Here is a 25,845-nt window from a genome sequence, read left to right as displayed (position 1 = left end):
ATAAACATACTTATGTACACATACATATAAGCTTACATGTACATATTTTACAAATAATGAGTTCATACTGAACCCTCCAATTCCAGTTCATCCCTATAGGGTTCTTCCTTGCCATCCTCTATTCCCTATTTGTATCTCCCTTTCATGCTGAAAATGCTGGCTCCCAACTGGGACAGTGTTTTGAAGTGTGGCTCAGTATTGGCATTGCAGGTTATCTAATTTTGCTGTCTTCTAGTAAGTGCCCTGTAGTCATTGTAACAGTCAAAAATACCCCTATGTGTTCTAAAATGCCCTGGAGAGCCAATAGTACTTTGGGGGGGGGGGCACTGTTCTCGTGATGAAAGCAGTATGAACTCAGTGAATTATATTGCAAAGCTTGTTCTGATGTGCCATATATGAATGATAACAAAAGTGCTAAGTGCAGAAAGAGGAAGAAGCATTTTGGCAAAGCTCCTGTTAACACTTTCCCAGGTATGAAGGGAAAATTAGGAAATAAGACCATTATATTTGGTGCCTTGGTATGAGTTACAGTCAGCTCTGTTATTTGGAGACAAACCTAGGGAATATTGTCATGGATTCCTGAATAAGCAGATGCTGTTGCCAAAGAATGAGCATAATAATCTGCAATGAATAAATATCACGTGGAGGTAATTGTCTCCTTCTCTCTGTTAATATTAGTGTACTTAGAAAAGCAGTACCAGCTACTATTTACTGAATCCTATCCTGCCAAGAGTACTCTCTGTACATCCTGAGTCCCTGTGCAGTCAGAATTGATTTTTCCTCACCCTATGTTCTTACGCAGTGTGATGTGGTGAAGAGTACGCCCTTGGAGGGATGGTCTGATTGTGAACCTCAGCTCTGCCAGCCTTCAGAAACTGTCACTTAACCTCGGTTCCTGTACCTATATACTAGGGATGATGATAATGCCTACCCCAGATAACAGCCTCACATATAGTAGGGGCTCCAGAAATTTGTGGAGGGAACAAGTGCCTAGGCCCCTTGATCTTACCTCTATAAAACATGTGATAAGGTTTTGAAACTCGAACTGCTTGGAAGAAAAAGAGGCTGTTAGAAACAATATTTTTTTCCTGCTGTGTAACTGAATGCAGTTAAAATTTTCGTTTGTATGTGACATAACTGCATGTTTTCCCTAATTCATAATTGAGCCTTTGGGCTGGGATACGGGCTGCATGCCGATGATTGGGCAGTAGGTGGCAGTGTGGCCTCTGCGGAGACCGCGCAGCCTGTGGAGCCGGGGCGGTTGGGCACGGGCTTTTGGAGAAGCCTCCTCGTGCGCTCGTGAGCGGAGGGCTGACCCCGGCATGTGGAGCGCTGTGATTGGCCGCTGTGTTCTGGTGCGGGCTCGTTGATTGGGGGAGGGAGGAGGGGCGATATGAGGCTTTCACTCCGTGCATCCCCATTGGAGGGCGTGGGGTGGGGTGGAGTGGATCGCGGCTGGGGAGGGAAGATGTGTGGGTGTGGGGCATCCATACTCTTAAGTGATTTTGCCTCCAGGCGGAATCTGCGGAGACCTGGGTTCTTTCTGATGGTGGTGCAGCTTTGGTGCCTCAGCTCTTTAGTCTCGTTAGTGGTTTTCCATTAGAGCCTTGGGGGAGAGCTGATAGGGATCTGTCCAGCTCCCCGTGTGAGGGTAATTTATTACTATGGAGAGCTTGATTAACATCAGGAGTGCTATTTAGTGCAGGTATACCTACATTGCATTCTACGGAGGAGTCAGGCCATGAATGCAGGGCAGGCCCTCTGACATAAAAGCCAAAAGGCAGCCTTTGTCACTTCTATCTGTGTTTCGGGTTCGGTGCTAAGCACTTCACGTGTACTATTCCATTTAATGCTCACAACAGCCAACTGAAGAGCTGCTGTCATTTTCCTTAGAAATGAGGAAACTGAGTCCAGATTCTGATGTTTGCTTAGGGCCATGCAATAGATAGTCTGTTGCCTCTCTGCTCAAAAATAGCATTGTTAGTTATTGCTGTAGTACCTGCAGTTCTACCATAGTTGTCTTGCCTTGCATTGAAGCAGTGGGTCTCTTGCTTTTAAAATAATATTTTCTGATTGCCGTGTAATACTTACTGAAAAGTGCACAATTCATAATATATAGATTGATGAATTATCAAAATGAACAAACGTGTATAATAGAACATTCCTGCCACTCCAGAAGCCCTTATTGTGGTTCCCATTTTCTTCAAAGGTAACCATTATCCTGACTTCCAACACCATAGGTTATTATTATTTTTAAAACATTTTATATTGGAAAATGTAAAACAAACAAAAGTAGAGTACATAGTATAGGGAATCCCCTTTGCCCAACACCTGGCTTCAACAGTTGTCAGCTCGTATAGCCAGTCTTTACTTCATCTCTATTTCTGCTTATTCCTCCATCATGATCCTTTGGATTATTTTGAGGCAGATCTCAGACAGTGCATCATTTTACTCATAGGTATTTCAATAAAGACCTCTAAAAGATAAGGATGTTTTAAATATCATTAGCATATGTAAAAATATTAGTAATATTTAAATATGCAATATTTAGTCAATGGTCAAATTTCTCTGATACTCTCATAATTTTTTCTAATGGTTATGCACCATTACAGGTCCATACAGTGCAATTGGTAATGTTCCCCTCTTCTCTTGCCTCTTTTTAAGTCTTTTTTGTAGAAACATACAAAGAGAGAACAATATAATGAACCCCTGTGTACTGTCACCCAGCTTCAACGGTTATCAGTTCCCTGCCAGTCTTAATTCATCAAACCCCTATCCCATCCTCAGGTTACTTTTTAACAAATCCTTGTTATCAGATCATTTTTTATATATTTTGATATATACCTCTATAGATAGGAATTTTTTTAAAAACCCTAACTATAAACCATTCTCATATCTAAAAATTAGTAATTCCTTAATGTCATTAAATATTTCATCAATGTTCACATTTCCTCAGATGTTTTATAAATCTCTTTTTAATTTACAATTTGTTGAAATGGGATCCAGATAAGGCCCATACATTGTAATATGTTGAGGTGATTTTTATAGGTTTCTTTCTCTCTTGCAGTTTATTTTTTAAAGAAAATGGGTCTTTTGTCTTGTAGTGTCTCACATTCTGGATTTGCTGCTTTCATCCTTATTAACATCCTCCTCTACCTTCCATATGTCCTATAATACTGGCAGTTGGGAAAGAAGCCTTGATCAGATTCAAGGTTTGTTGGGTTTTTTGTTGTTGTTGTTGTTTTCCCACTTTTGCCATGAATACTTCATAGGGAGTGTTGCTTACTCTTGTCAGGAGGCACACAGCATTTGGTTGTCCCTCTGATGTTAAAGCCATTTGTGATTATTGCTTACACCCATTATTTCATGAAGAGCTGCAAAATGTTGCTATTTTAATTCTATCATTTCTTCCTCATTTATTACCCAGAAGATTTTTGTTAAAGAATTTTCTTTCATCAACAGTTTAGTTATACTGAGATATGGGAAGATACAATTTTCAAAAAAATGAGTTGACCTCCTACCATCCTCCAAAGATGATCAGCAAGGGTTTAAAAAAATACTCATGAATTTAAGTGTTTCAGACATTTTAATCCATTGCAGTTGATGTTTTTATTGAAAAGGCCTCAGTTCTTCAACTAGGCTCTGTAGGGCCCTAGGCATTCTTGAACTTTCCATCTCAAATCAGATTTCAGTTTTAGACTCTTTCTGTACTTGGCTTCCTTTTGGTTAAAATAAACCCTGAATTAAAGCATTGTTTCTGAAATTCCTTCATTAATCATGCAGATCTGCTGGGGAGGTTCAGGGTGAAAGTGATCAGTGTTAGCCAGTTAGCAGCTGTTGAATTATAGACTAGGGTCTGCAGTTAATACGACTCAGGAGAAAACCATTCTGGGGAACTGAGTAAGTAGGGTGCTGATCGGAGGGCAGGCCTGAACCTACCTGGGTTCCATGAGAAGTTTGCTTGGGTCTCTCTGCCTGAGGTAAGGGCCTAGGTGACTTGAACTGAATTGGTTCCTGAGCCCTACTGAACTAATGTTTTATTTTGGATTTTTCACTCTATAAATAGTCATAAAGTAAGGGATACCTTTTAGTTTCAGTTACTGCTTTTCAGTTTTTGCTTTAAGAACTCCCTCACTACAGGTGTAGCCCTAGGCAGTCTTGGCTTTACCTGAGGATATCTGAACCAGCTTCTCACCTTAAAAAGGCCTTGGTTCTATCCTCTGTTCCCTGTAAGTCATTAAAACCACAGCTCTGTGTCACTGGGGACCTGCAGATGCTCTCAGGTGACTGCTACCCTCAGTACTCCCTTAAACACTCAAGGTTTGTGCTTCCATCTCTCCTTTAGCCTCTGGCATTACTTCTGTCTTCTTGAATGCTCAGTCATATATTTTAGATGTTTTTAACACTTTATCTAGGTGTTTTGTTTTTATAATGGGAATTTTTTAAAGGATACTTAGTCCACCTTATTCCTGAAATGGCGTTCAGTTTAAAATCATCTTTGAATGTAGGAGCAACAGCCAAGACTTGTTTCAAGGTCCCTCCATGGGTAGTTCTCAAACATAACTCACTTGAGTGCTTGTAAGGCTGCATCACAATCTCCTGGGGCTTTTGTTTAAAAAATTTGTATTTCTCTGGTCTCACCTCATAGCTGTGGAATTAGAATCCCCCCTTGGGTGTGAAGCTTAGGAATCTGAAGTTTTAAAATTTTAAAGCCTCTTTGGGGTTCTAATCCTTAACCAGGATTACACTCCTGTACTTGGGATAGTGCAGGGTCCTCAATAAAATCATTTATGTCCTTAGATTATCAATGGTATTGTTTTCTTCAGATAAAAAGAACACTCTTATGCTAGTGTACATTTCATTTTCTGGACATACTTCCACATTGTCTATCCAGCTTTAAGTTTTCTTAAATGAAGAATTCGAATTTCAGACTCATTTCCCCCTATAGTCTTTATTGACCTCAGCCATCCGCTGCAGTGCACATTCCTGAGGAGGCTGAGTGGCAAGCAAGAAAGCATCTTCTTTGGCACATCTCTTTGAATAAAACCTGGGCGTCTGCTGGCCCCTCAATGAAACGTGAAGTGTAGTTTTGACTGTTGAAGCCTCAGTCCAGAAGCCTGTGGCGCTGACCCTCTGCAGACCACAGCTGCCCAGCTTTCCTGGCCATCCCTGCTCGGTGCGGTTTTCTGCCTCATTCATCACACCAGTGTTACCATGTGAGATGATTGGTCACATTATATTTAGCATCAAACCTTTCTCTGACTTACAGTATGCAAATGTTATTCATCAGATGCTGGCTTTGCAGCTGTTGTCTTTTTTTGAGGCCCTAGCCGATTTTACTTGCCTGAGGATATCCGGGTGTAAAGGATTAAAGTGGAATCTTGATTTACCACACTATAGGAGGCTACTCAGTCTAGTGTTTATTTATACATTGTTCACTGGTTGAAACCCATGAGGAAACGGAGGCCATTTTAATTAGGCCAGTAGATCCAGATCTTGCATTTTTTTTGTTAAAATATGGCATAAAGGGAGTTGATTCTTTATACTGCTTATCATTTGAACACAAGAGCTTCTATTATGAAGTGGTCATAAAGATTTGGTGTCATCAGAATGCTGTTTAGTATCATTCTATGAGCAGCTAGATTTAACAATATTAATTTGCCTTAGTATGAAGAGGTTTTAGGGACTTCTTTGTGTGTGTGTGTGTATGTGTGTTTTAAAATTTTTAAATCACATAGTATCAGTCCCTTTAAGATAGTCGTAAGAAAGTAATTACTTTCACATCATATCAGGTTTTAGTGGTTTTGCAAAGTTCCTTTCCCCTAGTAGCTATTGAGCCATTGAGAGCATTGCCCCAGGGAAATAAAAAAGAGTGGTTAAGTGCACAGCAATAAGTCTTTAACAAATACTTGTCATTAAATTGCCTGTCCCTTTTTTTCTTCCACTGGGAAGTAAAAAAGCTTGGAAGTCCAATCAGAGTTGACCATTGAACAACATGGGTTTGACCTTCGCAGGTCCGCTTATACATGGATTTTTTTTTTTTTTCCAATGCAGTACTGCACAATGCAGTTGGTTGAATCCGGGGATATGGACAGCTGACTGGGGGACTTGAGCATCTGTAGATTTTGGGGTCTGCCGTGGGTACTGGAACTGATCCCGTGAGGATACCAAGGGATAACTGTATTTCTTTTTCCTTCCTTCCTCTCTTTTTTCCCTTCCTCTTTCCCTCCCTTATTTTCTTCCTTTTATTTATTTCTTTAGGTATTTATTGGGTGCCTTTTATAAAACTCTTGTAGGAACTGAGAATATATCAGTGCCTTGAGTCCTTACCTTCATGGAGTTTATTTCTAGGTGTAAAAGACAAAAAAAAAAAAAAAAAATCACCCCCCAGTACAGACCACTTTATGTAGGCATTTGTAGGTCATAGAAAATATTTTAGATTTTATTCCGAGTATGGTAGGAAGCTGTTGGCCGATTGAGAAAAGAAAATGACAGGATCTGATTTATCTTTTAAAATGCTCGCTCAGACTCCTGTGTGGGAGTTAGATTGTAGAGGTGGGGACAATAGTTAAGGTGACCAGAAGGGAAGTGAGAGGTTAGCGGGTAGCGGTGAGATATGTGTGTGTGTATGTGTATGTATGTTTCAAATCCAGAGCTTGTATGGTTGCAAAGTATTAAAAAGGATAAGATCAAGGATGATGCCTTAGTTTTTGGCCTGAATAAGCCAGCGAATGTAGTGATCATTTACTGAGATGAGAAAGGCCTAGGAAAAGCAAGTTTGGGGTGGAAGTTTGAATTATTAAGAGGACATGTAATATTAAGATACCTATTAGACACCAGAATGGAGATGTCACCTATACAGTTGGAAGTGTAAGTCTGGAGTTACAGGCAGAAGTCAGGATAGGCATTTATGTGTGGAGTCAGTAGTCTGTAGATGATGATTAAAGCTGTGAGGAAGAGAGAATGAGATACCCAGGACTGAGCAGAGGGTGAAGAGTCTACTCCTCAGACTTGAGGCATGCCAACATAAAGAAGTCAAGAAGAGGAGATCCTGCAAAGGAACCCAAGATAGAGAGGAAAAAAAGAGCATTTCATGAAGGATAGAATAGTCAGTTGTATTAAATGCTAGTGAGAGGTCAAGTAAGATGAGGCTGAGGAGTTAACCACTGGATTTAGCAATATGGAGGTGGTCTTTGGTGTTAGTAGAGCAATGGAAACCAAAATCTGATTTAAGTGAGTTCAGGAGAGAATGGAACTAAGGAGGTAATAACAGTTGTACGGGGGATGACTGTTGAGTCTTGCTGCTGACAGGAGCAGAGCCTAGGAGAAGTAGCCAGAGGGAGATAGGAGGTCAAAGGAAGTCTTTGTCTTTTTTGATTTTTGTTTCTTTAATGAAGTTCGTCCTTTGTGGGGGAAAAAAATAGGAGGCAGGATATATGGACACAGATGCTGGTAGCCTGGTAGACCTGATGGTAGGAGGACAAAGTTCTCTTGATTGCTTCTGTTTTATATTCAAGGAAGTAAGACACAAAATCATGAGCTGAGAGCAAGAGTGAGGAGAGAAGGGGACAGAGCACACATGTTACAAGTTTGAGAGGCAGTGAGAAGGTGTAAAATAATTACTTTGGAGTGTATGTTTTCTATTATTCCAGACCTTTTGAGACTCTGAGATAACAGTGTAATCTCAGGAATACCAAATATTCGTGTGAATGTTCTAGTAAAGGGAACCAGAATAAGACTAGTTCAGGCTGAAAGTCATTAATTATAGCCAGGATGCCTTGCCTCTCTGATTTGTTCAGGGAATGTATAAAATTCATTTAATAAGTTCCAACTGAAAATTTTTTTAAATAGCTAATATATGTACCTGGTTCAAAATGCAAAAGGAATAAATGTGTAAGCAATGAAGAGTTTCCTTTTCTTGGCCCCCTACTACCTAATTTCTTTCCCTCAAGTCTGTCAATAATAGCACTTTCTTGTGTTTCTTTCCAGAGATATTTTATTGATCCACTTTTTAAAAGCTAAATATATACTAAGATTTTTTAAAATTATCCTTTCTCCAATTAAGTAAATACTTTAAAAAATCACACTGATATTTCTCTTTCCTCTTTAATTTATATGAAAATAATTCTAGAAAGAGCATCTGTTTTAAAGTTGACTTTGCAGTGTTGACAGCCATCTGGTAGGAGTTGTATCTGTTAGATTTTTTTTCTTAAAGATGTATGGTTAACAAGGTTCTTTTTTCTTTTGTCTTCACAGCTGATCTAGCATCTTTAATGGATAAAACATATGAGAGAAAGCTGCCTGTTAGTTCTTTAACAATATCACGGGTAAGAAAACTTAAGTAGATATATATTTTCAAAGAGGAAGGAGGAAGAAAGCAAGAAAGGCTCATTATATAGACTATATATAAATCAATAAAGACTGTCTTTCATAGGAAATATTTTTCCAGAACATGGTATGTTTTTGTAGTTGCCAATAGATGTTTTTTGATGAAGTAGCAAATTTCTGTGACTGAAATAAGCGGTAATAAATTTACCAGACTGTTGTGTATCTGATTTATTTTAATTTTTCCAGGATATGATATTCTACTATATGATACATAATTTTTTTAAGTTGGTATACCCTTCAAAGTGATAGTATTCCCTTGTTAATATTGGAAGCAATTTTGACAGTTGAGACAGTTTATAAAAGAGTAGATATTGATGTTAATGTTGAACTCTGCATAGCAATGGATAGGGGAATAATATGAGGCTAGGACTTAGGAATAGGAATTGATTGTAACCATCACTGATCACCTTCTATACCAGCTACTGTATTAGTTTCTTAACATTGATTATCTTGCACTTCCCATAGCAGCCATGCCAGATACGCATTATTAACTCTGTTTTGCATGTAAGATCCAGAATGTTGACGACTACCCCACTTGGAGAAATTGGACTTCAAACCCAGATTGTTGAAGTTCTTTTCTGTTGCCTCCCTCAAATGGATCTGATCTTGTCTTCATGAATTTGATTTGTGACATTGGGCAACTGGGCCCCCCTCAGTTTCCTCATATTCATTGTGGAGACAATAGTATCTTCCTCACAGGGCTGATGGGATGCTAAATTGAGATCTTAGTTGTGAAAGCTCTTTGTAGAAATCAATGGCACCATAAAATTCAGGGTATTGTTAGATCTAGAAGAGGGAAAAAATAAACCGTCATTCTTTTTGGTCTGAGTCCTTTCTTTCTACTCCTTGATAGTAGGGAAACCATTTAGCTAGGTCAAAACCTGAATTGTATAGGCTTAGAATTTTCATATTGGAGGGGAGCTGAAAGACCACTGGTTCATCCCTTACACGATGGCTGAAATCTCTTTGTGCCCTAGTACCTGGTGTCAGTTGAGGCAGCACTTTAGAGTTTAAAGAGCTTTCCCGTACCTTTTCTTATGGAGCCTCATACCCTTCAGTGCAGGTGCCTTTATTCTATTTATGCACCTGAAGCAACTATTCCAGAGAGGCTGTACCATCTGTTTATGCCACACAGCAAACCATCAGGAGAGCTAGTTCTCAACTTCAAGTCCTGTGTTTGAACTGTATTTTATCTGCCTCTTAAAGAGATTTCTAAATCAAATCTGTAAATCCTAAAAAAGGGGGGGAAATTTGTAAGTCCCCCCCTCTTTACTCTCCTCTCTTTCTTCACAAGATTTTAACTGTTAACTATGTGCATTCTCTCCTACTTCATCCCTTTCTCCTCTGAGTCTCTATTTTGGAGTAGATTCATCCTTAGAAGAGTCTTTCCTGTTTGTTCCTATGATTTAGAGTTAAGGAACACACTCAGGGATTTTGTGGTTCAAAGGGAGACTTTGTTGGTAGAAGAATCACAGGTGTACTGGTCCATAGTAGAACCGAATCAGAGTAGGAAAAATGGTAATGAGACTTCTCTAAATTTAGATTTTCCTCTCCTTGGGCCACATGTTTTCAGCCATTAGAAGCTTCATCCTTTCAGTTGTATGCTCCCATGTATTTGGAGCTTGGAACACAGAAAATATCAGTGTCTAAAGATAAAGGGAAATAGTGGTGACTAATTATGTACTAAGACTAGCTCTCTCTGGTTCTGAGCAAGGTTCACGTTTAGTTTTCAGACAGTTCTAACCAAATTTGTTCTACACATAGGAAAAGAAGCTATTCTATGTTCTTTGTTTACACTAGGATAAGGGGGTTTCAAGGATGGAGCCATTAATGTGAACGCCATTCCAATAAAATGAGTGTTTTGTTTTTAAGGTCAAACTGTGAATTAGGCTCAGTATATGGCATAATCTGTATTCATCCAAAGATTTTTCTTTCTATTTTTTAGTTTGTGGACAACATTTCATCTCGAGAAGAGATAGACCATGCAGAATATTACCTTTACAAGTAAGTTTTCCATTTCATTTGACAATATATTCTCTTGTTTCATATCCGTTTTTAACATGAAAGGTGATATGTACTGTATATAATGTTCAGCGCCTTGCTTTTTAAGTTTCTGCTTTGGAGATCTTTCCATATCCGTGTATAGAGAACTTCTTCATTTTCTATAACTTTACCATATTGCATACTGTGAATATATTTTTAAACCAGTTCCCTATGGTATGGCCTTTAGGTTGTTTGTGCTCTCTTTTTGTATGATGTACAATGCAGTTGTTAATAACCTTGTACATAGATCATTTTGCACCTAGTTCTCATAAGTGTGTACATCTTTAATTGCAGCTGCTGTTGCCAAATTGCTTTCTATTGAGGTTTCACCAATTTACCTTCTTACCGGCAGGGTACGAGAGAGGCCTGTCTCTACAGCTTGACCAGAAGTATTTTCACACTTTTGGATTTTTGTTTGTCTAATGGGTGAAAAATTCTATATATATTTATCTCTTCTCTTCCTTTTTTATTAGCTGGAAATATACTCTTTAAGCACTGTTTAGCACCTATTTTCAGTTAACACTGCATTTTAAAACTTATTCTTCATTACCACATTTACTTCATTCTTTCTCACAACCGGGAACAATCCCTCTGAACTATAGATACAGTCACCCCTGTGTACGAAGGAGCATGTTCATTACAGCATTGTCTATAGCAGCAAAAACTGGAATAACCTAAAGCTTATTAAATAAAGGACTTATCAAATAAATCATGATTTATTCTCATAGTTGATTTTTCATCTATCAAGTATCTATCAAAATGATACCTTGCAACTTTTTATTGTGCTTCCTTATTGTGATTTTAAAAATCTGATTTATGATTTGTTCCAATTCCTAGTCTGCAAAAAGAGATTCAGATTGAAATGTTAAGTGTTTCCAGTAAGCATTGCATAGAATTTCCCATTTGATCTTACTTTGTTTTGATCAAGAGAGTATTCAGTTATTTCCATCTTTATGTTAGTGAAAACTTACCCAATTTTCTTTTATGTGACTTTGCTAATTAGTAATGACGCTTCTTTTCTTTCTGAATTGGGTAGATTCTACCATCATTGTGGTGATTTCTGTTTAAATATAAATCTCTACTACTATAACTATAGTTAATCTAATCTACTCTATAACTACTAGTTAAACTAATCTACTTGAGCATCTGCTGTTAAATCAGGTGCACATCTTAAAAATCTTTTATTTTTAATCTAATATTGCCTTTAACAGTGTCCTAAGTTTAAGTTCTAGGTCCTGAAATTATAATTGCAAGTTCCCTCCTGCCCTTCCTTAAGATAAACATAAATGGATCCCTTGATGAGAGCAAGCCTTGCCTTCCCTTCGTGGTTCTTTGGCACTGCAGGCCTCCTCTGGTAGTTACTTTTGCCTATGGTGAAAGATGTATTTGGGCTGGCACCTGCCCAGTTCTCATTCTTTTGCTTTGTTTGTGACAAAAATGCGGAAAATAGTTCCAATTTATAAATAGAAACTATTATTTAGAATTCCATCCTGTAGGACACAGTGCTATAGTCTTAGAAGAAATACGTCCCAAATCTGCATGTACCTCTAGCGTATAATTGATTTCAACAATTCAACATTCAGCACGTACTTACTAAGCACATACTGTGTGCCTAGGCTTTGTTCAAGTTGTGGGCATATAGTGATGAGTAAGTTAGACACTGTCCCTGTCTTCATACATTAAAGTTTAACTGAGAAATTTAAGTACTACCTAAAGACCTTCCGTGTCCAGTTTTGTGAGACTTGGAGTCTTACTGAAAGTTTCATAAAATCTCTACTTCCTGTTTTTATATAGCTCATATAGAAGACTCTTGGCCATCTTAAGTCTGAGCCATTGTTTAATCTGATATTTCATTCTTTACTGGTGTTCTAGTCATGGCTTATCACTCTTTATTTGTATTCTTTCTCCTCCCTTCCATTACCAAGAAAATTAGCTTTTTCTCAGCTTTTTTTTTTTTTTTAAAGAAAGAAACTTTTCTATGACCTCATGAGATTCCTGTTGTGTGTGTGTGAGACTAGGTACAATGCCGTAAAGCCGCATCAGGTATAGATAGTGGAGGTTGGCCAGTGTTCACTCATCAGCCAGGTATCAACTCCTGCTTTCCGACCTTAGAGGACAAGGAAAACATATTTTTTGCTTGTAATTTTTTTTACAAACATATTTTTGTAACCTGAAATTTTGCCTCAGCAAAATTACAAGTTACAGTTATGAACTCTTGGGATTTCTCTCCATTAATTGAAATCAGAAATGTTAATAATCCTGAGGACACCAAGGGCATGCGGGGTTTCCACCAGTTAAGTCTTCAGCATGCGTGGTTGCAATGCCTAACATTTCTATGTGGGATGACTCTAGATAGCTCAGAGTAAACTTAGAATTACAGGTCAAGGTTGCAGAAATACAGGAGCAATTTCTTAATCCTACAGCTAACAGCTTCTTGCTGGCCTGCCTTGAGGATTTAGGGTTGAGGATTTATTCCCTAAGCGTGACCGTCTTTGAGGGGAAGGCCCACGACAGGACTTTTGGCTGCCACCACTGTTGCTGGCGCAAATCTTCCCCTGCCTCAGCTTGTAGAGACCAGACCTAGCAAGCGGAGCTTAACTGCCGCATCCTCTCATTTTGTAGTGATCAAATTTCCCCAGTGGTTATGTAAAGGCCATTAGAGCCAGAGAAGTTTGGAAGCCTGCAGTGATCAGTGAAGAGCTGATTGGGCATCTGCCATTGAGTCAGGTGCACAAATAAACAGTTCCAAGCCCCGGCGGTTCAGGCAGCTTCCGGCACATGCCAGCTTGTTACCATGCTGTCCTCCCAGGAGAGAATTCCAGCCTTTAACTCTCCTGAAGTACATAGGGGCATCAATGTTAAAGAGTCCCAGGGATCTTTTTAGGAGAGTTAGAGACGCTGCTGTTCACATAGCAGGAGGGAGGACAGATATCCAGCCGCTCCTGTTCAGACTGTGGGCTGTTCTCCGGGGGGTTAAAAACCTTGTGATCAGTCTCCACCCTGCCACTTAAAATTAAAAAATGGGAGCACCAAGGAAAGGGAAATGATACTTTAAACAAAGATACCGTGAGCTAAAGATGATTAAGGCAGCCAATACCAGAAACTATATAGGTTGTCAATAAAATTTTTTAAGAAACTTGATTATACTCCACAACAAACCAAGAGTAAAAGTGATTAGAACAGTCAAGAGTCTAAATGGAATAACCAGAATATGAAAGCTAAGAAAGAAGAAAACAAAGCCTGCTAAGAACTGTTGGACAGTAACAAATTAAAACACGATTAAAATAAGAGAATAAAAAAGTAAGAAATAAAATTAAAAATGAAACGGGAAGAGGGCTGCAAGCTAGGAGCTTCACGAGTGTGTGCAGATGCGGCTGGGAGGGTAGGGAAGCAGGCACCGGCCCGCTCCTACCGAGGCTCTCCGCAGGCTCAGAGTAGATCTCTCAGCGATTTGCAAACTGTCTTCCCAGAAGCCCTTGGGCTGGTTCCTCACAGAGGCCTCCGGGGTGCGGGTTGAGTGGGGTACACTGTGAGGGAGGGGCCAGGCAGTGCTGCCACCAGCCCTCTGCTTCTGCTCCAACTAGAAAAGCCATGCCTCCAGCTGCTTCATGTATCAGGTCTAAGGAGAGAATGCAGGAGGGTCTGTGAACTTAGATGAGAATAAAATTACATTTTTATTTTCAGTAACCTCTCAATAATACTCAACTTTGCCTTCAATTATGAATATAGGCAACAGATCACAGTATTAGCAACATCAGTGTCTTTCTCACCAATAAAAATCATTGATTTTTATATATCTCATTACATTTGTTGCAGATATCTTGACATATTATGCTTATCACTGCATAGAAATTGCATTTATAATTAAACTACTGCTAGCTAGTGTTATTTCCTGCGTTGAAGAAACATGTGTTACCACATCTCCAGGATTTTTTTTTAATGTTTTGATCATTCTGTTTCTCTATAATTGGTTTCCTTTTTAACCCTGTGCATTTAAAACATTGGAGAAGGCTTCATCAGACTACGTGAGAGATCATCCCACAAAAAAATGTTACGAACCTCACTGTGAAATCATGTTTGAAAAAGACCTTTTGCTTAGGTTTATTCCTGCTTCTTCCCCTAGGCATTTTAAAGTTTTCTAGTTCTTTTTTTTTTTTTTCTTACTAAGAAGGCATTCTTATTTTAGGTTAGACCTTATAGAGTAAGACAAACATATGGCTGATATGTGTTCCGTTATCCAAATGAAAACTTAGGTACAGCTCGTCTATTGTTACCTCACTGGAGCAGGAAGAGTGTGGTGAAAAGTGAGATTTGGACAGGCCCTGAGGTGCTGTCTGTCAGGAAACCAGTGCTTGGATGGGGTTGGGCAGGAGCACTTCTGCTCCATTTTGGTGTCATCACTCCCAGCCCCACCCCACCCCAACCCACCCTCGGGTTGGCGAGGGGAGAAGCCCCCGCACTGTAGCAGCAGAGGTTTTGTTGCTGGGAGGAGAAAGCTAAGAGAACAGCACAGCTGACGGCAGCTCAGAGAAAGGGATGCTCCGTGATTGGTGAGCATGGAAAGTTGACTGCTGACTTACGCTTTACCTTTGTTAAAAGGAGGCTTGTATGTCCCATGTTAGTTTTAAAAAGAATTGGGCAAACTAGTTTTTGTCCTTGGGCATAGGATTAATTTCTGCTTCCTACCCATATGCCCTTTCGCTGACATTTGAAGAAAAAAGGTTTCCTACCTTTGTTTTACTATAAACTTACAGTCTGATTTGCATCTTTATTTTACTGATGCAAAGACTAAGGCATGGAGATTCACTGAGTGCACCCCACATAGAGGGTGTGATGTAAGCCACTGTCTGTCCTGGGCTGAGAAGGGAAACCAGGAGGATAAAATGTGAACAGTGGGACAGTGCTAGAAAAACCAAGGCAGTGCTTTCCCAGTGCAAGATGGTTATCAATAAGGATTTCAAATGGGGCTATAATTTATTCTTAAGAAAAGTAAGGCAGAAGGGGTTCCCTGGAGACCAGAGTATAGAACATGGTAAAGCAGAAGAAAATTTAAATTAAGGGATAAGAGGAAATCCCTTACATTTCTTGTAATCTGGGAGTTGTTGCTTTTCGTTTCCTAAGAGCCATGGTCTTAGCTTTTTCTCCGCAAGAGATCTCCTTTTGGAATCTGTCAGCTTTAGAACAATCTTATCCAATAGTGAGCTTATCTAGAATTTTCCTTTATCATTTTCTGGAGAGCATCTGTTTCCTGGGCCACCTGGTCAGTAGTTTTGAGCTCAGGACTCTGCAGGTTGATGTGTGCTGTCCACATGCAGACAAGCCAGCCCTGTGGCAGGCTGTTTCCCTTTCAGGAGTTAAGTCTGCATATCATCAGAGAAATGTGGCACCAGTAAAGCTGTTATTTTCATGGTTTAAAATAAGCTTTAACAGTGGCTATATTGGTATTTGATTACTGCATTAATAGAATGCAAACTCATGCCATAAAAATTCCTTCTTTCTGCATGGTATACTCCTCTTCACCGAGGATGTTTGCAAATCGCATTTTTAAAGGCTTATTTAGACTTCCAAATCATTTTGGCACCGTGGCAGTTTAGAGATGCATGAAATTAAACTTGTTCCTTTTGCTATCACCGGTAATAATCAAAACTGATAATTTAATCTGCAACATAAATGGTCATTTTTGAAGGAAAAGATGTAGAAATTTATAAAATATATAAAACATTCTCCCTATTTTAAGAATGCATATTTTTTAAAAGTATCCTTTTGATTTTTAGCAAAAATGTAGGGAATGCTGAATTAATTGTCTTACAGTAAGATAAGACATTGCAGAGCTCCATGGGAAGGTGTGTTTTTCTTAGAATACAGCTCCCTGCATTGTTGTGGAGAGTGGCGTGCCACCCAGTAACGAGAGGAAGTCGAGGTTACATGGCAGGCCGTGTGCTGCCAACACATTCGTCCATGCTGTACCTTGGCCTCAGGCATCTTTCATCCGTGGCTGAACTGACCTGGCAGATACCAGGCGTCCCTGGTTGGAGACGGATGGTGGGTCAGGAACAGCTGGGGTGAGGCAGATGGCAGCCTGCACGTCTCCAGGTCCTTGGTTGGCAGCCAGCCTTAAAAAGGAAGGACCAAAATAGCTTCATTTTTCAATAAGCACAAATATCCCCATGGTTCCTCAAAGGTGAGTGCATCCCAGGACTCTGTTGTAAGAATCCATTTCTGCCTGTAGGAAGAGGGCAAGGTGAGAGTTTATTAGGATGAGCACTGTTCATGAGTTTAAGCTGTAGTGATTTATCTTTGAGGACAGAGATCATTTGTGTTTTACAGCACTAAAAGGGAATTAAAATTTTTTCTGTTAGCATACTGCCTGTTCTCATTATGTTTGAACATTATTAAGGAAAGAGTAAAGAGCCCAAGGGACGATAAATGAGTCATAGAGCCTTTATTAGAAACATCTTCATACTTGAATATTGTCAAGTGCTTTATTTAGTTCTTACTTTCTGATCCCACAGACCTGGGAGAGAGTTATTGTCAGTGGCTCTGCATGAGAGGATAGCAGATTGTCAGGAACAGCACCCACGCCTTGCCAAAGACCCAAGGAGCTTTGTGAAGAGAGTTAGGATGAGAACCCTGTGCCTCCACTCCTTCTGACTTTGCACTTCTCTTTCCACTGGTCTTGTTATTTCAGCCTGGAGCCTGGTCAGAGGAGGAGGATAGGGATAACCTTAAAGCGTGTTTTCTGGTCTTTGGTTCCGACATTCTACCCAACTTGCCCAGTGTCTTCACACTTTAGATGGTTACTGTCTTACCCCTCTGGTGTAATGACTGGGTCCCCTGGAGGCTCTTATCCTAGGCGTCCAAAGCAGTCCATGCTGTTATAAACATCTATGTTAAAGTCTTTGTAGAGACATATGCTTTCATTTCTTTGGAGTAAATATCACAGAGTGAAATGGCTGGAGCCTGTGGTAGGTATGTATTTTCCAAAGTGATCATAACCATTTTATATTCCCAACAGCAGTTCTAGTTCCTCCATATTTTTGCCAGCAGAGTTAGCCATGCTCATAATGGTATCTCACTCTCAGTGCGGTTTTAATTTGTATTCTCCTAATGACTAGTGACGTTGAGCATCTTTTCATGTGTTTATCTGTCATCCATGTCACTCCTTGGTGAAGTATCTGATCAAATCTTTTGCCCTTTTTTTCTTTTATTGAGTTGTTTGTTTTCTTATTACTGAGTTTTGAGAACTTTTTTCTTGTAGTTTTGTTTGTCTTTTTACTCATTTAACAGGATTTTTCAAAGAGCAGGTTTTATTTTTGATGGAAGTCTAGTTTGTTAATTTTTTCTTTTATGAATCATGCTTTTGGTGTCAACTAAGAAATCTTTGCTCAACCCAACCCCGCAAAGATTGTTCTCCCATGTTTTAGAAGGTTTTTTTTTTTATAGTTTTAAGTTTCACAGTTAGCTCTGTGATCCATTTTGAGGTTTTTTTTTTTTTTTAATATGGTAGAGGTAAGGGTCCAAGTTAATTTTTTGACATACTTAGTCATGTCAGCACTGTTTGTTGAAAAGACTCTTCTTTCTGCATTGAACTACTTTTGAATCTTTGTCAAAAATCAGTTGTTTTTATATAAGTGAGTCTATTTCTGAGCTCTTTTTTTCCATTGATCTCTATTCCATTGATGCCAATTCTACACTGTCTTTATGGCTTTAGTTTTATTATACCTTAAAACTAGGTAGTGTAAGTCTTCCAACTTGGTTCTTCTTTTTCTAAAGTGTTTTACCTAGTCTAGATCATTTGCATTCCACATCAATTTTAGAATCACCATGTGTGTCTGCGTATATAGATACACACCTACATGCATACATATTACTAATGTAGAGAAATCAGGAGCAAGAGCAATCCCAGAAATGTGCATTGAATACCTTGTATACATCTAGAAATAGACGATAAGAGGGAAGATTATAAGGAATATGAAGGGAGATTGATTTTGTGAAAGTCCCTAATCATTCTTTTTCCATCGAAGACAAATTTAAACTGCCCTGACAGAATTTCTGATCTCATGTCTGTAAGACAAATGATTCTCAGCTCTGTTTATAAGGGGAAGTTCTTAAGCCAGTAGAAGGTGTAAGAGAAGTTTTTTTTTTTTTTTTTTTTTTTTTTTTTTAGTGAGTTATAGTCATTTTACAATGTGGTGTCAAATTCCAGTGTAGAGCACAGTTTTTCAGTTATACGTGAATATACATATATTCATTGTCTCATTCTTTTTCGCTGTGAGCTACCACAAGATCTTGTATATATTTACCTGTGCTATACAGTATAATCTTGTTCATCTATCCTACATATGCCCCTCAGTGTCTACAAATTTCGAACTCCCAGTCTGTCCCTTCCCACCTCCCCTCCCCCTTAGCAACCACAAGTTTGTATTCTATGTCTATGAGAAGAGAAGTATTTTTTAATTTGCCAGAACTGTATGTTCAAAGGAAGGATATGAATCACTACAGTCAAAAAAGATTATAAATTGGCCGGGGATAACTAGATATGTGAAATAATTCAAAATCAATAGAAATCTAGGATAATAAATAGGTCAGTTGACTATATGTAACAAAGTATGTGTTTCAGAGAAAACATGCTTTGGGCAGGCTGGAAGAGAGGTTGACGTTATTACCAGCAAACATTCATAAAAGAGGCAGAACTTGAGACAGCCCTGAAGACTGGATAAGTAGAAGAAATAAGAACGAGTGTTCAAGATGCAACAAGCAGTATAGGTAGGGTTAATAGGGTGGGCTGAGAACTGACTTTAGGGGTTGATGGGGAACTGCCCTGAGCGAGACTGAGGCCTACTGGGGAGTAGTGGGAAATAATAAGTTAGGCAGATTATCGAGGGAATAGAAAGCTGGCACTGTCATACATACATTGCTAGGAGGCATATAAATTGGCACAACTTCTGTAGGGAGAACTTTGGCAATGTCAATCAAAATTATGAGCGCACATAGCTCTAGGAACTCCTGATACACTTGCATACGTGTAAAATAATATCCATTACAAAAATTAATGTCCATTAAGAAAGGTCTGTGTATATTGGTTATTTAAAAACTTTTTCTAAAGATTCACAAGATTGTTAGTCATCAGTAGATTCTTGAAATGTATATCATAATGAAAGTATTTCTGGAAGATTAGTGACAGATTTTGGATTGAAAGAGCTACGTGCTGGCGGGAAATTTATTGTCTCCACTTAAGGTAATAAAAGGCCTGTCCTGTAGTAGTTGACAGTGGAAATGAAGAGAGAAATATTTTGCACATAGGGAAAAATCAATCAATAGAATTAGTGACAGTTGAATGTAAAGATAGAAAACAAAGAGGATCAAAAATGAACTGAAGGTTGAATCTCAGTTAATGAGGAAATGGCTAGTCTGTTTATAGAAGTATTGAGTTGAAAGCAGATTTAGAAGACAGTGAGGGGGTGGGTTTTTCCTTTGCCTTTTCATCGTCCACATACATATTTCTAACTTTGCTGCATCACATCTTATCCCTACTGACCACATTTGGACTGACTGTTGGAGAGGAACTGGCCACAGAACTTTGGAGAAAGAACAGCTGCCAAAATATGCCTACATTAGAGGCTACCTGGTGTCGTCGTGCCAGCTGGGAAATTTTAAATTAGGTGATCTCTGAAGTCCTGCTAACGTTCAGAATCTGAAATTGAGGCCTGGGAAGACTAAGCAACTTCCTTAGAGCCATGTGACAAGTCCAGGCTCTAGCTGTGGATGAAGGCCTGACTTCAGGTCCAGAGGCTCATCAGGTAGACCAGTGTGTCTCTGCCAGTTCTTTCTTCTCAGGCAGTCTAGGTAATAAACCAGGAGGTACCGATTCAGTGAGTACTTAAGTACCTCATAACAAAGTGGTGTGAAATTAATTAAACCCAGAAATAACCTAGCATATACAGAGGTTCAACAGTAAAAATAAAAAACAAAAAGACCTAGAAAACAAACTTATGGATACCAAAGGGGAAGGGTAGAGGGAGGGATAAATTGGGAATTTGAGATTAACAAATATACACTACTATATATAAAATAGATAAACAATAAGGACCTACTGTATAGCATAGGGAACTATATTCAGTATCTTGTAGTAACCTATAATGAGTTAAAGAACCTGAAAAAGAAAAATGTGTATATGTGTATGTATAACTGAATCACTTTGCTATACACCTGAAACATTATGAACCAACTATACTTCAATTAAAAAATAAAAACAGTGAAAAAACATAATCATGGGGGAAAAGGTGCTGAAAAAACCCTGAAAGAATCAGGATGGGAGCGAAGAGTCAAGTGACTTGGATTTTAGGGCCAGTTTGGTTCCCACTTTGATCTCTAACTTGGAACCAGTTAATGAACTTATCTGGACATCAGCTTCCTAGATGAGCAAATGATCCTGGATGCCTCTCAAGGCACCCTGCACATCTGAAATCTATGTCTGTCAGTCTCACTGATACAGGAGCTAGTCTTTATCACCAGGAGCCTCAGACTTTGAATGCATCAGGTTTTGGTCTTTGTTTAGTTTCTTAGCCAGAACTTTATTTATTTAGACAGTGGAATTGAAGTTTCAACTACCTTAACCATGAATATCAAAAGAATGACTATCAGATATAAAATTAAACAACGGAAAGGATAGAGGATCTCTCAGTCTTTTCTGGATTTGGGTGGAAGGCTTCATTTACTATCTTTAGCAAATTTCTTGTTATGAGAAGTAGGGTATTCTCTTTTATTTTCTAGGGAACTAATTTTTGTGCTGTATATATCTGACATTTTCCTTTCTGTGAAAGGCCCACAAAGCATCTACTTTTGATGCCTTGCATATATACTGGGGTTTTGAAGGAGAGGGCTAAAGTTGATTTATTCCAATAGCTGCAGAATCCTTTGCAGATAAAACCTTAAAATTCCTATAGTTTCCTATAAAAAGATAGATCCCAAGTTGTTTTTTCCACAGTATAGAGTCCTTTGATCCAAAATCTTTTTACTGGTTATATTAATATCTGTGAAGTCATAATCAAGGTACAAGGAATTACAGCTGTAGGGAAGAGAAAAAGCATAACTGAATATATTGTCCTAATTTATTAAACATAGAGACTTCAGTTGGGTTTTGAATGCAAGGAAGTTTTATTTGAAGATAATTAGATCTTGTTAGGAGCTGGTGCATTATTTAAGGTGTATTAATTTTACATCTGTTTAAACAGCTTCAAGAAGAGATTTGTGGGAGCAGAAGTTTCGTTTGATTGCATCATGAGTTTTGAGGACAGTGGCAAATAGATTCCTGAGTATTTCCAGATGCTGTCTCTAGGCAAGAGGACATTTGAGGAGTATTTGATGTGAATTCTCTTTACTGGTCTTGGCTGCTATCATTTCCAGTTATGTTTGTTTGTTTGTTTTTTACCAGGCAAGAGGTTATGTTTTGAGGTCTGTTCTGTTCTTTTTAAAATGCTGATTTTAAAACAAATGCATCACCAATTTCATAACTAGTGGTGGGCAAGAGTGGGACTTATACCAGGTCTTCCAACTGCAGGCCATTACAGTACCTCAGGACTGTGTTTATTACATACTGACTGTTTCACAGCTCAGTGATGGGTGCTATCAGGAGGGGAAACTCAAATCGGTCATTAGTCTCTATCGATAAAAGTTCAGGCAGAGTTTTGATAGGAAGAGCACTGAAATTATTTGTTAAAATGAGAGCTTTGTGGATCTTGTCCATATAATTTTAATCCTGTATTTGCTAACTTCATAGCAGGTAGTAACAGTTAATGTGTATGGCACACTTACACAGTGCTTTCAGACCCCAGCCAAAATGGACTGCTGTTCTCCAGATGTGCCCTGTACTGTATTCTTTTATCTCTTCAGGGATGCTTACTGAGTTTGTCTTTTGACTAATCAAAAATGTGTGTTTTTTTTTCTTTACTCAAGAAGCAGTATAGTATAGTAGATAAGAGCATGGAACCAATCTGTCTAAATTTGAATACAGCCATCTGTTAGCTGTGTGGTTTAGTTACTTATATTGTCTGTCTCTCAGTTTTCTCATCCATAAAATGGGGGTTAAAATAGTGCCTGTAATTTAGGATAATTATGAGACTTAAAGCAATTAACACATTATAGGGTCCTTAGAACAGTCTTGGGATGGAGAAGGTTGGTGTTCAATAAATTGGCTTTAGTATTGGTTACACTGGCTTATAATATCTTGAAGAACAAGGACTGTTTCTTCCCCATACTTCTCTCCTTAGGGAAAATATTTTGACTCCAGTTTAGGTTTCTAAGACTAACAGTCCCCAGCCATCTTCACAGCTCCCACCTGAAGGGCATCAAGACACAAAGATTATCTTGGCTCAAGGATAGGGAGAAATAGATGTTTGTGTACACTAGTAGTTAAACACCCAGATGGAAAGGACACCACAAATTTTGGAAAGCTGTCTGACCTTGAAAAGGAAGGAGATATATATATATACACACACACCCCCTTATTGCTAAGCTGCCAACAGCCAGAAGGGGGCAGCAGAAAGTCACCTGCTTCCCATCTTGTGGAGAAAGGGAGAAACCTAAAGAAGGTGATTTCCTATCAGAAACAACCTGTACCAAAACTGATCTCCGATAAGATGTTATTGAATCAGCAATCAAAATGCACATTACTCACAAAAAGAGAAGTCTGTTCTGAGGGGCTGGGAGCGTGACAGGAAAACATTTAAACAGTTGAAATAGAAACTGAGGGACTGCTTCCAGTGATTTTAGCTCTGATACCTGTAGTGCACAAGAGCAGCTCAGAATGAATAAAGATGCTTAATGTTGTCAGCATTCCCCACTATTTATTTAATTTATTTTTCCCAGCTATAGAAACTAAATAAGAGTTTCTGTTTGTGTAGCCTTTTGTGATATAGAAACAGACTGCTGTGGCCCTGCAGAATAAGTTAGAACGTAAACATTTTTCCAGATTTTAAAAATTATTTTTTGCTTCTGAAAAAAGTAATTACATACTTTTTTAATTTATAAAGGAAAAATCACTTGCAAATTAATGTGTTTCCTGCCAGGCTTTTTACTACATCTTTGCATTTGATTTGTTTAAAACTGTTTAACACTAACTCTCAGATTTCATAAAATTCAATGCAATTCCAACCAAAATCTAAGCAGAGTTTTTTGTGGAACCTGAGAAGATGATCTTAAAGTTGAAATGAAAAAGTAAAGGGCCAAAAATAACTAAGACACTTTTAAGAAGACTAGGATAAAATGATTGGTCTACCAGATAGACAACAAAAATTAATAGAAAGCTACAATAAATAGAAATGAGATGTTGGATTAGACTTAGACAAACAGGCTAGTGGAACAGAACAGAACCCAGAAATGTATCTGCACACATGGAAACTTGAGATGTTTTATATAGCAAAGGAGAAAAAATGGATTAATTAATGAATGGTGCTTAGACAGTTGGACAACTGATTATCTCCATGGGAAAAATTAATTTATAGCTCAAAACACAAGTACATACACATTTTTTTAGATTAAAAACTTAAATGGAAAAAGCAAAGTATAAAGCTTTTATAAAGGAATATAGAATACTAATATTTGTATGACATTGTGAAGGATTTTTTTGAATAAGACAAAAAAACTGATAAAAGATTTATAAATTTGAATGCATTAAAATCTTAATTCTGTATCACAGAAGATTGCATTAACAAATTAAAGGACAAGCCAAAGAGAAAGATTTTCAGTGCATGTAACTAGTGAAGATTAGTATCTAGAATATGTCTATAGATAAGTAAGATAAGAAAATAATCCAACGGAGAAATGAATAGAGGATATGAACCAGCAATTCACAGAATGAAAAATCAGAATGGTCATAAATATGTGAAAAGATGCTCACTCATTAGTCATATTTAAGTTGCAGATTAAAATGCTATGTATTTTCACATTCATCAGATGCAAACATGAAGAGTTTCGACAGTAATAATTGTAGCAGAGTGCAGGAGCAACAGGAACTGATTCACCACTAGTGAGAGTTGAAAGTTGTATAGCACCTTAAAGAGCAGGTTGACAAGATAAAGTAAAAGGATGGGCATGGTCTTCTACAAAGCATTTGACTCCTAGGAATATACCTTAAAGGAACTCTGGCATGCACAAGAACTAAATTAGAATATTCATTGTAGCATTGTCCATGATAGTAAAAATCTGGAGGCAACTTCTGTGTTCATCAACAAGGAAATAGAGTGGGATAGACTTGTATAAAGGAATAACATGATTCTCTCAAAAACCTAATGAGTTTTTTTTTAAAGCATGTGAAGAATCATACGTATAATATGATACCACTTACGTAGTTTGAAAACATGTAAAGCAGTGCCATAGCTTATGTGTGTATATGGATACATGTATAAAGTGTATGAGTATAAAAACATGCCTAAGAATGATTAAGAAAAAAATTCAAGATAGTATTTACCTGTGAAGGAGGACACTGGGGTAGAAATAGGATCAGAAGATGTATAAAGGGGGTCTTCGCCTGTATCTGTAATACTTTGTTTCGTAAAAAAGAAGAAAGTCTGAAGTAAGTGTGACAAGATTTTAGAATTTGATGAAGGTAGGTAGTCAGATACATGAATGCTATATTCTCTATACATTTCTGAATGTTTAAAATACTTCATTCTCTGTTAATCTCTTTTCCCACCATACAGGGGGAAAAAATCTTTTCATATTTGTTAGAATATTTATTTGAAAGATTTGAGGTTAATTCCTTTTTTAATTTCTCCTTGAAAAATCCTGAGGCAGGACTGGCCCTGCTTGGGTCAGACTTCACTTTGGCAAGACAGGGTAGTAGTATGTTTTAGCCAGATAACTACCCCCTTTCTAAGAATAACTGTCTCAGGCCTGATATGGCTCTTTTCTATATACAGCCATTTTAAAATATAAAAACTAATCTTGTTCACAGGTTGTATAAAAAGAGGCTGCGGGTTGGTTGTGGCCCATAGGCCTTAGTTTGCCAACTCTTGAGCTATACTCTCACCCATTTCCCTATTCTTAAGATTTTCAGAGAGAAACATTCTATTGTATCATTTCATCCATCCTTAAACTATTTGTTTTTGAGGGGGAAAAGTAAAGACTAAAAGTAAAGACTTAAACTAACTGCTGAGCTGTCTGATTTTGCACTTGGATCTTGAGAAGAAACAATCAGTTGGATGGCTGTTTTGTATCCAGGATGAGCACAGGTATAATTATCATCAGTCCTGTGACAAATGCAGGATAAAAGCAGGTGGCTGGCATGTGCTCCTTTTCCACAGGTTCCAGAAGATGACCTTGTTAACTGACCCAGCATACATACACGGTTATTATTTGATGCTGATAATTTGACCTTTTATTTAGATATTTCTCTTACGTAACTACTATACAATG

The 25,845-nt window shown here is 38.2% G+C and overlaps 1 protein-coding gene across 1 annotated transcript in view; it reads left to right on the top strand.

Annotated features, from left to right (window-relative positions):
* The window catches only part of MRPS27 (mitochondrial ribosomal protein S27), an 88,065-nt gene that overhangs the window by 7,095 nt on the left and 55,125 nt on the right, over nucleotides 1-25,845 (top strand). Inside the window, exons 3-4 of the mRNA XM_031446610.2 lie at nucleotides 8,257-8,327; nucleotides 10,334-10,392. Of these exons, the coding sequence (XP_031302470.1) occupies nucleotides 8,257-8,327; nucleotides 10,334-10,392 (130 nt within the window). The remainder of the gene's footprint in view (nucleotides 1-8,256; nucleotides 8,328-10,333; nucleotides 10,393-25,845) is intronic.

This window comes from Camelus dromedarius, chromosome 3 (genome assembly GCF_036321535.1).
Source record: "Camelus dromedarius isolate mCamDro1 chromosome 3, mCamDro1.pat, whole genome shotgun sequence".
Taxonomy (NCBI): Eukaryota; Metazoa; Chordata; class Mammalia; order Artiodactyla; family Camelidae; genus Camelus; species Camelus dromedarius.
The sequence above is the reverse complement of the archived record's forward strand: the minus strand, read 5'-3'. Positions and strand labels throughout refer to the sequence as shown.